General features: G+C 35.8%; 1 protein-coding gene across 7 annotated transcripts in view; it reads right to left on the bottom strand.

Annotated features, from left to right (window-relative positions):
• LOC111058182 (DNA N6-methyl adenine demethylase) overlaps positions 1 to 13,124 on the bottom strand; it is a 269,719-nt gene that overhangs the window by 76,638 nt on the left and 179,957 nt on the right. For all 7 annotated transcript variants that reach the window (XM_039437424.1, XM_039437428.1, XM_039437426.1 and 4 more), the window contains one exon: positions 12,284 to 12,406. In XM_039437424.1, the coding sequence (XP_039293358.1) occupies positions 12,284 to 12,406 (123 nt within the window). The remainder of the gene's footprint in view (positions 1 to 12,283; positions 12,407 to 13,124) is intronic.

The raw sequence follows: 13,124 nt of genomic DNA on the forward strand, positions 1-13,124 counted from the left end.
TCATTTCAGTCCGAAATTGGATTTGAGCAACTAATAATTGAAGCGTGCTGCAGGCAAGTTCTGATTGGTGGCCTATCTCCGCGCAAAGTCCCTCGCAATCAAAATGGCCGCCTCAAATATCGAAGCGCCATTTTGAAATTGAAATGATAGTCTGCACAAATTCTCTCTGCCTAACTCTATAGATCCTCTTGCTAGCTGGTAACATCAATTCAAATATTTGTTCAGAGAAACTGCAAATCCTAACCCGTTCTCATAATATTCTCTCTTTTACTCTCTCCACTCATCATTCTCTCTTTCTTCCTCTCTCTCACTCTCTCTCTTTGGTAGAGAGTTAGTGGGAAGAATACTACGAATATTCTTTCCAAAGAATGGACATTGATATATCCAAAGCTCCGCCAATTTATGTAGATGCATAACAATATTATCTATTTTATCTATAGTTATTAAAAATTGTTTTTTCATATTATATACAGCTCAATAATTATTTTCTTAATTTATATTTTGTAAATTCATCCATAATTTTGCTGTATTGTAAGCTATAGTATATAAGTGTATAAGCCAGTATATATTGTAATCTACATAAATAAAGTACTCAATCAATCGATCAATCAATAGAGAGTTACTTGGAAGGATATTTTTAATATTCTTTCCAAAGAATGGACATTGACATGTCCAAAGATCAGCCAATTTATGTAGATGCATTACAATATTATCTTGTATCTTATATTCCAAATTGATTTTTTTTCATATCATTGTACAGTTTAATAATTATTTTCTTATTTTATGTTATGTAAATTCATCTAAAACTTTGCTGTATTGTAAGCTATTGCATAAGTGTATAAGCCAGTATATATTGTAATCTACATAAATAAAGTACTCGATCAATCAATCTCTCTCTCTCTCTCTCTCTCAATCTCTCATTTTTTCAAGCAAGAAATTGATTATTATTATTTTTAGTTCTAGAACTCAAGTTTGATTTTCTTTTACAAACGCATGAATCATGAAAGACATCTGAAACTCACTCTCTATAACTCACTCACTCTTTCACCTTCACACTTTCTCTCTCTCGCTTTTTCTCACTTATTGTCACAACCCTTCAGACTGACTCTCTCTCGCTTTTTCTTACTTATTGTCACAACCCTTCAGACTGACTCTTTCTCGCTTTTTCTCACTTATTGTCACAACCCTTCAGACTGTCCCTCTCTCTCGATTTTTCTCACTTATTGTCACAACCCTTCAGACTGACTCTCTCTCGCTTTTTCTCACTTATTGTCACAACCCTTCAGACTTTCTCTGTCTTCTCCCTCTCTCTCTCTCTCTCTCTCTCTCTCTCTCTCTCTCTCTCTCTCTCTCTCTCATCTCTCTCTCTCTCTCTCTCTCTCTCTCTCTTTCTCTCCCTCTGTTGTTTGTTTTGATGGCGGGGAATATAATGGAGCAGATGATTCAATTCCAGTGGGATTTAGATGATAAAATACATAGGGTGGTAGATTGCTACTCTAGTGAAATCAGCTTCAAAATATCAGTATTGTTTTAATGGGGGGCATTGGAGTTACCCATATGGAATATTGACAGTTTGAAATCTAATCTCACTAGGATTTTCCAAGAACTGTTTTCAATTTTCTTTATTGATGGGTTGTGAAGAGGGATTCAAATAGACCGTTCAGTCAACAAGCAAATGTGAATACGCTACGGTTCCCCCAATTGATGTGAACTTGAATTCAGTAGCTGAAAATTTGGATATTAAAGAAGCAGATGTGTCCAACTGTTTTTTTTTAGAAACAAGTTATGTTACCTAACTTGTGTTAGATAGCATAAAGATTTGTGTGGTAGCGCAATAAGCTAAATAAATCAAATTTCAACTTCAAAAATCTGGTGTGGCGCACTCACACAACTTTCCTTGCAGTTTTGAAAATTGATCACCTGACGCTAGTGTAGTCGCGCATCTCAAGTCTACTTATAAACAAAGATCTGAGCCAGCCAGCTGGTGACAAGACAATACCGCTGGAGACATACGAGGTTTGCTATCTCTTCGTAGTGAATCATTTAATAGAATCAACAGTTACCAACAGTTTGCAATTTGATTAATCACATTTTCTGGAATTTCGAGCTTATTTTCAATTTTCAATTGTAGAGATTTTCATGCTCAATCTTTTTTGCTCAATTTTTCTGTTTAAATTGAATCCGAAGCCTGATAATTGGGAATCTAAAATAAAACTTTGCATAGATGGGGTGGAGCTCCTGAAATTTTTACAGATATGGGACTTGTGACAGTTGATAGAATTTATCAATTTCTATTTTGGTCAAAATCGTTGGAGCCGTTTTCGAGAAAATCGCGAAAAACCCTGTTTTTGACAACATTTTTACCATTTTATCCACCATCTTGAATTGCATCAGATCGAAATTGTTCGTGTCGGATCCCTATATTGTAAGGACCTTTAGTTCCAAATTTCAATTCATTCCGTTAATTGGGAGATGAGATATCGTGTACACAGACGCACATACACTCATACACACACACACACACACACACACACACACACACACACACACACAGACCAATACACAAAAACCACTTTTTTGGACTCAGGGTACCTTGAAACGTATAGAAATTTGGAAATTGGGGTACCTTAATTTTTTTCGGAAAGCAATACTTTCCTTACCAATGTTAATCGGACAAGGAAAGTAAAAAGCTTGGCATCAGCTGATTAAAAGTGAATTGCTCATGTTCGCGGCGCGTATCTGTACGCACCTTAAGTCAAGAACAAATCAGTATCCTCTTTATATGATACAGTTTACTAATGGTATATTGTATGAAATACTAATCGTATTCAATATGAATGGATTGTCTTCGTCAATAAATATTCGGATGCTATTCTAAAGCTTCGTTTACACCAAAGTTGTTATCAAAATGTTAAGAGCTTAATCCGTATAGATTCTATTAGATTGAACATAACTTATCATACACATGATGAACATATGTGTTTGTCAAGTTCCGTTCAATCTAATAGAATCTATAAGGACGGAAAAATAAACATTTTTTCAACAACTTTGGTGTAAACGCAGATTCATCTGATTAATAATATTGTGAGAATACTAGAGCTTTTCAGGCAGCTAAGCTTTTCAGCTAGAGTCCAATTTTCCTACTCAAAATATTCATTTCCTCTCAATCATCATCACCATCATCATAATCTTCACATTGTTCATTCATTTATTCTTATTCTTCTTCTCCCTCTTCTTCCTTATTCTCTTTCTCACTCATTCTCATTCCCTTCCAAGCCACATTCACAACAAGCCACACACACACACCCACACCCCCTCACTTCAACCACAAGCTCGTACTAAATTTGACATCAACACTAGTCCCCCTTCCCCCTACACTACACTTTGTGTGGGAAGATTCCCTCCTTCTCCCACGCGCAACATTTCCTTCTACTAGCGTATTACAATACTACAACTACAACTATTCTACACATGTGTGTAAATTGCTCGTACGTGTGTGTATGTGTGGCTGCAGTTTACGCCTCAAGGCCGACATTGCCACAATCACACATTACATTATTTTACATATATACAGTATCACACACGCGATAGCTTTACTCTAATGTAATACCATAAGGTGCTTACAGATTTACACGCCGCGAAGATGAGCAATTCACTTTTAATCAGCTGATGCCAAGCTTTTTATATCTGTATCTTACCGTTTCTGTAAAAATACAGATATAGTCAGCTGATTAAAAGTGAAATGCTCATGTTCGCGGCGCGTATATCTGTACGCACCTATAGAGATGAGATAGCACAAGAATATATGCTATGGTTATCACAATTGCTTTTTTCATATCATTTACAGTTCAATAATAATTTCCTTAGTCATATTATGTAAATTCATCTATAATTTTGCTGTATTGTAAGCTATTGTATATAAGTGTATAAGCCAGTATATATTGTAATCTACATAAATAAAGTACTCAATCAATCAATCAATCTTTCTCTCTTCCACATACACAATTTTACCACACGATACCACACCACCTGATAACAAACTCACCCCACACAACCCTTCCACTCTTTTTCAACACTCCGTTGAAATCCAACATATATAGCCGCTCTTGTACCATCTTTCTTTATACACACAAACACATATATATCTCCACCACATTCACATACACAGCTAACAGCCAATATAAACAGATATATTTTATACACCCTCCCCGCAGCCAGCAGACAAAACAACAGACTTGTTCCCCTCTCTCTCCTACCCCCTTCACTATTATTTCCTCCTCTTTCTCCTCACATTCCTCCTCCTCACACATCACCACCTCTTTCTCCTCTTCCTACACCATCTCCTTCTCACCCTTCTCCACCACCACAACAACCACATTTTCCTACTCTTCCCCCATCAATTCGCACCCACACACGCACATCCACATATAGCTATCGGGCATTCCTCTTTGCAGTCTGTTTCTACTACACACACACATACACACACATACACACACACACACATACACTCTACAAAGTAGCGGTTCCTCTTTCATTCATGTAATGTCTGTCATTCTCTCAGTCACTTTTTCTCTGTTCCATTCACGGTTCGTTCACTGGGTGAAGGTCGGGTCAATGACCTTTCTCTCTCTTACTTTCTCTCTCGGTGTTTGTAAACATAACCCAAATTTGTGGAATTTTCTCTTCCTCGCTTGGTGTTTGTAAACAGAGCCTAAATTGCTCGATTTTTCCGCCAACGTACAGTACATGTTTGTTGTTTGTAATAGCGGTTATGCTGTTATGAAGGTTTTGGGTTATGAATGAAGGTTTTTGGTTTGATGCCCTGAAATTGATCAGTTGCGACCTGAAAACTCTGACACCAGACCTGAGTCAGCCAGGTCACTCGATATTATTATTATTATTATTATTATTATTATTATTATTATTATTATTATAGTTGTTGTTGTTATAAGTATTATGATTTTGATGCGGTTTAGTGTGGAGTTAATATTGATACAATACTTGCAGGTAACCCGTGCTCCGCAAGTGTCCAATTAGAAACTTGACAAACTGAAAACTTGACGTAAAAGAAATCTTAAAGAGTTGAGAATAGGCCTATAACCAACTGTACATGGTAAATGAAGTATCTATAAGAGAAATTTCAAGTTAATCAGTCAAGTTAATTTCAAGTTGAGACGTGATAATGATGCGTCATTCGTGAATTTCCTATCCCGTACATGTATAAGCCGATTTTTCCTTCATGATATAACATAGATTATCCTTCATTAAGATCTTTCCTAATTATAATAGGGGTTAAAGTGAGGTGAGGGTTATTACTATTATATCAGGAGAAGTTAGAAGGTAGGGATAGGGTTTTGTCTTTCAAATGGCAATATGCTATTGTTATTCAGAGCTATACAATGATCAGGAATCATTCAATTATCAAATGAAATCAGGAATTTTGTGATTGTAGTTACATAATGCCCACTTGGCGCGCTGGAGGTATTGATATTTTGCAAGGTCTAGAGAAACCTTATTTATAGACCTTGATATTTTGTAGTGACTCTTAATAAAAGTTACTGTATGTTATTTACAGTAGGTGTGTTGCATACTATTACACTAGGCACGATTGTACGTTTTCTCAATTCGGTTTTGAAGTGAATTCAAATTAATAAAAGGATATAGATAAATTTTGAGTGGACATGTAAGAGAGTGGTAACAAACGCTCTTTTTCCAGTAGCCAAAAAACTTTACAATAGACAAATAAATTAATGAATATCAATGTATCTGAGTATCGATAGAATATCTTCTATGAATTGATAAGCTAACGTTTGTCGTGAAGTAGAACCAGTATCAAATGGAACATATATCTAGGAATAAAGAGGAAAGCAGCCCATAAAAATGTTTTAGAAACATCCAATAGTAAACTACTATTAATTTATATATTTATGCTACGTATTATTATTATTACTATCATATGAGATATATGTATGTGTGTATAAAGAGAGATGGTGTATAATTTTTGAAAATTTCTCATCAAAAGAAATTTGAAAAGGAAAAGAAAAAATGAAAAGGAATTTTCTCATCATTTGTCATTCTTGCTTTGTTTATTATTCTTCATTTTTTGTAATGAACTCCCTTCTTCTGGGGATACCAGGACGAAGGAAAAATGAAAGGAATCAATATCTGGAAATAAATACGAAAGTAAACCATTAAATGTTTTTGAAACCTTGAATAGTGAACTGAATCAAATTCTATTGATAGTAGGCTATAAATAGATGGAGCTTGTCTCATATGAAAAACAACATACTTTCTTCAGAATAAGATAGGCTGTCTAAATAGTGAGTCACTTCTATAAGAATAGAAAAGAGATATCTAGGAATACAACAAGGAAACGAGCTACAAAACAATTGAGAATCCTCAAAACGTATCAATGACTATCGACAGTAGATTCCTATAAATAGATTACACTCGACTTGTAGTAAGAAACAATTCCCTTTCAGAAAGAGCCTGACGTGATCTAGAAATAAACCGAGAAAAACCACCTCAAAACGGTCGAGAAACGAACGTAAGGGTTTCCGAAGAACGATGAGAGGTGGGGGGTTTCGGGAAAGCTGCAAAAACCCGCCTCCGGAGCTGCGTTTGAAACAATTTCCCACGACGGAGGAGGAGGAGGAGGTGGTGGGAGGAGGAATAGCAGAGGAATGAGAGGAAGAAGAAGGTGGAGGTGGAGAGGACGGAGGAAGAGGATGATGATGGAGAAGAGTGGCAGGAGGTAAAGCATAAGGAGGAGAAGGGAGAGGAGGATGAGGAAGAAAAGGAGGAGGAGGAGGAGGAGATGGGGAGGAGGAGAAGGAGGATGAACAGGTGAAGAGGAAGGTCAAGGAGAAGTTGAGAAGGAGAAGAAGCAAGATGATGAGTAGGAGAAGGAGGAGTAGTAAGAGGGTGAGGAGGAGGAGGATGAGGAGGAGGAGGATGAGGAGGAGGAGGAGGAGCAGGAGGAAAATAAGGTGGATGAGGAGGAGCAAGAGGTGGACTTGATGGTGAATGAGGATAAAAAGTAGATTTAGAAGGAGTAGGAGGATGAGGAGGTGGCGGTGGAGGAGGATGAGGAGGAGGAGGAGGAAGGGAAGAAGGAGGAGGAGGAGTTGATGGTTGAGGGGAAGGATGGACTGACTATGGTGGTGGTGGACTATGAGGATGAAGAGAAGGAGGAGGAGGAGGAGGAAGATGTGGAAGAGGTATGGAAATGTAGAAGGAAAAGCAGAGGGTTTGGATTTTCCATGACCGCCAAAAGTCTCAGCCGTTGGCGGGGGGTGGGGGGTGCGAGTTGAGCGAGAAAATCAGAGGGGAGATTTTCGTTCGAATTCCCCTTAAATCCTTGTGCGGGGGGGCGAAGAGGGAAATCGTGACGTCACACCAGAAAGATCGATTGCAGAGTTTGTGGACCTCGCGGCGCGTTCCTTAATAGTCGGCCCCCGAGCAGGGCTACCAACCTAAACTCACTTAAAAACGAAATTTCTTTCTTTGATCCTCGCTTCTCCACTGTGGTCTGATTCATTACAATGTGACAGTTTTCCTCACGGCAAACACCGACCACTTCCCGTTCAACCTACACTGACATTCATAAGAAAATCTCACTTTGGAGAGATCCATTTTGTATTGACAGCTTCCCTCATAACTAAAAGCAACGCACCCTTTTCAAAAAATACTGACAGTATTAAGTGAGTCTCACTACAGGACCAATATCCTGCTTCCTCTACTCTGCCTGTCAGGCTATATATACACTCCATGTATATATTGTATATGTGGTCTATGTATATCTTTAGCTTGCCACTGCACTGTTCTGACAGCTAGAATGCAGCTAAAGTGTTTTTGTCAAGGGCTTAGATTTTTTCTGCCTCAGGTTAGAATAAGACAGACTAATACTGGAGTGGGATTTGAAGATAGGGTTCAAACTAGATGAAAATAAAGTGACCCTGGTAATAAGTAGTGTTGATCTATTTATTGTTTGATTGATTGATCCTTCAAGGGGCAGAATATGATGATAGACTTACAATTTTTTTGTAATAGGGTTTTAACCTAAAAAGTAGTCGTCATCTCTCATCATCATAGCTCTCACTCATTAGTCATTACCCACGCACAAGCCTAAGAGCTTATGTGGGCATCACCATCAGTATTATTATTATTATAACCTTTTGTGCTCTTTTTTTCAATAATATGGAAATATTATTTGCAAAATACTCAATCACAATTATAACATAGCCACCTCTATTAAAAAATTAATTTAAATTTTAAAAAAATACCACCTGATCTTTTTCACCAATCATGTATTAGATTCTAGGCCTGGAGAAGATGAGTGGAATATTTCAAACTGTTCTCATAAAATATCTGAGTTATTTTTAGAAACTTGCATTGGGAGAAAGTAAAAGGATAGAAAGAGCAACTATAAGAGAGAGAAACAAAGTTGATCTCAACAGCATCCAGTTTCAAAATCAGTTCACCATTCAGATTCTGAATTGATCCTAATCAAGACCATCTTCCCTACTATTGTACTGTTCCTCTTGAAATATACATTGTGAATTCACAGTGATACGATATTCTTTTATATGCTGTAGACACATCTTTCCAATGTAGAAATGTATTTTCAATACAGAACTCTTAGCTCCTAGAAGGTCTGGATCCCAAAACTTCAAATAATCAACTTTTTTGACACTTAATAAAGGCAATTTAAGCCGGCACTAGCCCTGCTTTAAATAACATGAAATAAAAGAGGTTACTACTAGAGAGTACTGTAGGAAGGTACTAATAAAGAGTGTACTGTAATTGAACTTCTATAAAATACACAAAACTAATTTAATGAAGCTAGGATAGTGTTCTTAATCAAAAATAGTATATTTCACACCTAGAGCAGAAAATGAGATTTTTCCGGCTCGAAATCGGTTTTCAAGTCCGAGGCCGTAGGCCGAGAAACATTTTTGCCCGTGGTGCGAACGCTATTATATATATATATATATATATTATATATATATATATAATATATATATATATATATATATATATATATATATATATATATATATATATATGAGATAGTTGTTACTAAGCACTTCCGAAAGCAGAAGTGGAAGGTGATAGCTCTAGCAAATCTGAGGTAATATGAATATCAGGAAATTGTCCAAGTATTTTTATTTTTTATTCTGATTTGTCTAAATAACCTAAAAGATGATGTTCAATTATGTGGGAGGTTGAGTTTATACTTTTTTTATTCTTTAAAATGACAATAAGATGATATTATTAGAAATGTTTTGATTATTAAATAATGAACACAAATAATGAAAAGTTTTTTGATCAGCTGTTTTTTATCACCTTTCTTAGTTCCATGTTAGCGGCTGGAAAGGGTACTCTTTCCGGCCTAGGCCGGAAAGAAACCTGTTCTGACGTCAGACGAGAGTCGTCTGCAAACAATGCCTTTCAGATCTAGGTAGGGACTGGAAAACAGCTGCTTTCTGTGCAGTGTGGCGAAAAGAAATTATTTGAACAAACAAGACTGGGTCACAGAAGGAGTAGGATTAATAATTTATTCTTTATTCATTTATATATAAAGTACATTATTAAAATGATAGGGTGAAGAAAAATAAGGTAACCTTGTGCTATTCCTCTCCCAAATTTAGATAACACATAGTCCGAAATCTGTAAAGTCTTGTAATTCTTCAATTCACAAAATTTTCAGTCCTCAAGTATTTTCACAAAGTAGATTTTCAAATTTAAATGCTTCAAAATTAAACATAGAAGAAATATTCCACATTATTATAACTAAAACAGGAAATATTCACATATTAAAAATATAATTTTGAAGAATTACCGAAAAACAAACTCAAGGATAAACTTCCTGCTTTCAAAATTTGAAATGATGATTTCTACGAAACTGGTTGAGAACTAGACCAAATCTAGGACAACAACACTCCATGAATTATCACTGCATACGACTGTTATAATATTATACGACACTATGACCCGGTTGCACAAAAGTCGATTAAATGTTAAATTTTAACAGGGATCAAATGCCAAGAGAACCAATCAGAGAAGGCTTCTTTGGGAACAAGACTTATCTGATTGGTTTTCATGTCATTTGGTCAGGATTAAAATTTGATAGACTAGTGCAACCGGGGCTATATGTCAAAGGTCACAAATCAAGAACTCAATCTAAAATAACTGTAGATTTGAATAAGGCCTATTCCACTACCAGAATACTATTTTGATGACAGTTTCGATAGACTAGTGCAACCGGGGCCATATGTCAAAGGTCACAAATCAAGAATTCATTCTAAAAAAAACTGTAGATTTGAATAAGGCCTATTTCACTACCAGAATACTATTTTGATGACAGTTTCTCTACTCTATCAAAAACTGAAACCTGGCTGATTAAACGTTACAAGATGGCCGTCCTGTTATGTAACGACCGAAAATCCGGAATATGTTTTTAGAAAGTGGGCCGTTCGATAGTACTGTATTCTAAATATTCTCTTTTCAAGATAAGTTTGTTCGAGAATAACTTAAACAAAGAAGAATATCAGTGACCTAAAAAGACTGTTTTAGTGTTTTAAATGCACTTTCTCTTCCATGATTAACGACCGACTGAGAACAGAGAATCGTGCATGGAAGTCGGATAATGGTTAAGTAACAATGGTAACTTGAAAAGTTATGACAAGAGTACCATTGGATACTCTAGTACCATTGGATGACTGGTACCGTTGGATTGATTCTTTTCTCTTAAGATTTTATTTTGGAGCAATACTCGTTCAAAATATAGTATGTAAATCTTTGAAAAAAACCTGGTGTGGCGCACTCACACAACTTTCCTTGCCGTTATGAAAATTGATCACGTGACGCTAGTGTTCCCGCGCATCTCAAGTCTACTATTCAAAGATTTGAGCCAGCTGGTGACAGGGCAGTAACTCTGGAGACACACGAGGTCTGCTATCTCTTCATAGTGAATCATTTAATAGAGTCAACAGTTGCCAACAGTGTCAATTGAATAATCACATTTTCTGGAATTTCTAGCTTATTTTTAATTTTAGGTGAAAATGTTACTAAACATTAATTGTAGAGACTCTCATGATCAATCTTTTCCACTCGAAAGTTTTTGTTTAAATTGTATCTGAAGCCTGATAATTGAGAATCTAAAATCAAACTTTGCATAGATGGGGCGGAGCTCCTAAAAGTTTTACAGATATGGTAATTGTGGCAGTTGATAGAGCTTATCGATGACTATTTTAGGTATAACTTTGATCAAAATCGTTGGAGCCGTTTTCGAGAAAATCGCGAAAAACACTATTTTTGACAACTTTTTTGCCATTTTAGCCGCCATCTTGAATTGCATTTGATCGAAATTGTTCGTGTCGGATCCTTATAGTGTAAGGACCTTACGTTCCAAATTTCAAGTCATTCCGTTAACTGGGAGATGAGATATCGTGTACACAGACGCACATACACTCATACACACACACACATACACACACACACACACACACACACACACACACACACACACACACACACACACACACACACACACACAGACCAATACCCAAAAACCACTTTTTTGGACTCAGGGGACCTTGAAACGTATAGAAATTTAGAAATTGCGGTACCTTAATTTTTTTCGGAAAGCAATACTTTCCTTACCTATGGTAATAGGGCAAGGAATGTAAAAAAAGAACAATTGTCACTTCAATGACGTTTCAAATGATAACGGCAACACTGAACAAAGTGATGTTTTTGGACTTGGGGGATCTTGAAACGTATAGAAAACTTGAAATTGGGATATCTTGAATTTTTTGGAAAGCAATAATTTTCTTTGCCTTTGGTAGTAGGTATGACAAGGATAATATTCATTATAGATGTGTGATTGATCTTATCATAAATACTTATCTCACTGGATATTGAATACCTCAGGTAGGCTATGTTGTTCCAATTTTTGAAAAGTCAATATTTTCTGTATACATTGTTAAATTTTTACTTTTTTGAGGGTGTTGCCCACATGATCTTCAGGCTTGTGCGTGGGTAATGAGACTGATGATGATGATAATGAGAGAAGATATGATAATAGTCTATATTGTCTCACTTATTTGATGGGGATTAATGATAATAATACTTAACCATATAGAAGAAAATGTGGTAATGATACTCGTAATTAAAGGTAAGTGTGGTAATGATACTCGTAATTAATGGTAATCGTAATGATTGAATAATGAATAATTGATTTTTAATTACATAAAATAATGAATAATTATTGACTCACGGTTTGATGGTCTTGTAGACCGGCCATCATAGGATCACTGGAACCATTTAGGGGTACAGTCGTCTGAGGGGGGGTTTGCCCTCTGGTGGGGGTACCTCCAGCTGACAGCTTGCCTCGGTAAGTCTGCAAAAAATTGGAAAATTATTTAAATTTCAATAATAAATTGATATAATTTAAGGGGGGAAAGATAATTCATAAAATGAGTCCAAAAAGAGTATGAGATTACATGCTACATGATACCGTATAAGCTTCCTTTTTTATTTTATTTTTTGATGTGTCCATGTGGTTTTTGTTATCACATTATGGACCTAAAATCTCAAATATAATAAAGGAGAGAATGAATAAAATATGAATAGAAAGGCGTTTATTTAACAAAGCTAAGAATAAAAAACAAAAAAAAAATCATAAAAACATTTCATATGCATAATTATTAATTATTAATTATTCAAGGAAATAAGAAAACAAACTAAGCCATTCAATTTTGGCATAACCGAGAAGGTTGTCTGCCAGGAGTCGGTTATCAATATATTTGTGAAAAATTTTAAAATATTAAGGAGAGAATTGGCATAGGAAATTCACGAATGACTCATCATCAGGTCTCAACTACTGGACTGATAAACTTGAAATTTTGCTTAAAGATTCTTAATTTACCGAGGGTGGTTATAGACCTATTTTAAATTCTTCAAGATCTCATTACGTCAAGTTTTCAGTTTCTAAAGTATTTGATTAAACCCTTGCGGAGCTCTAAATTAAGCATTTGAAAAATGTTCAAAAACCACCATAAAAATCGATATTAGTGTTGAATCAGAACAACCACAACAAAACAACTCATTCTAAAACA

The sequence above is a fragment of the Nilaparvata lugens genome, chromosome 11, assembly GCF_014356525.2.
Source record: "Nilaparvata lugens isolate BPH chromosome 11, ASM1435652v1, whole genome shotgun sequence".
In the NCBI taxonomy this organism is placed as follows: domain Eukaryota; kingdom Metazoa; phylum Arthropoda; class Insecta; order Hemiptera; family Delphacidae; genus Nilaparvata; species Nilaparvata lugens.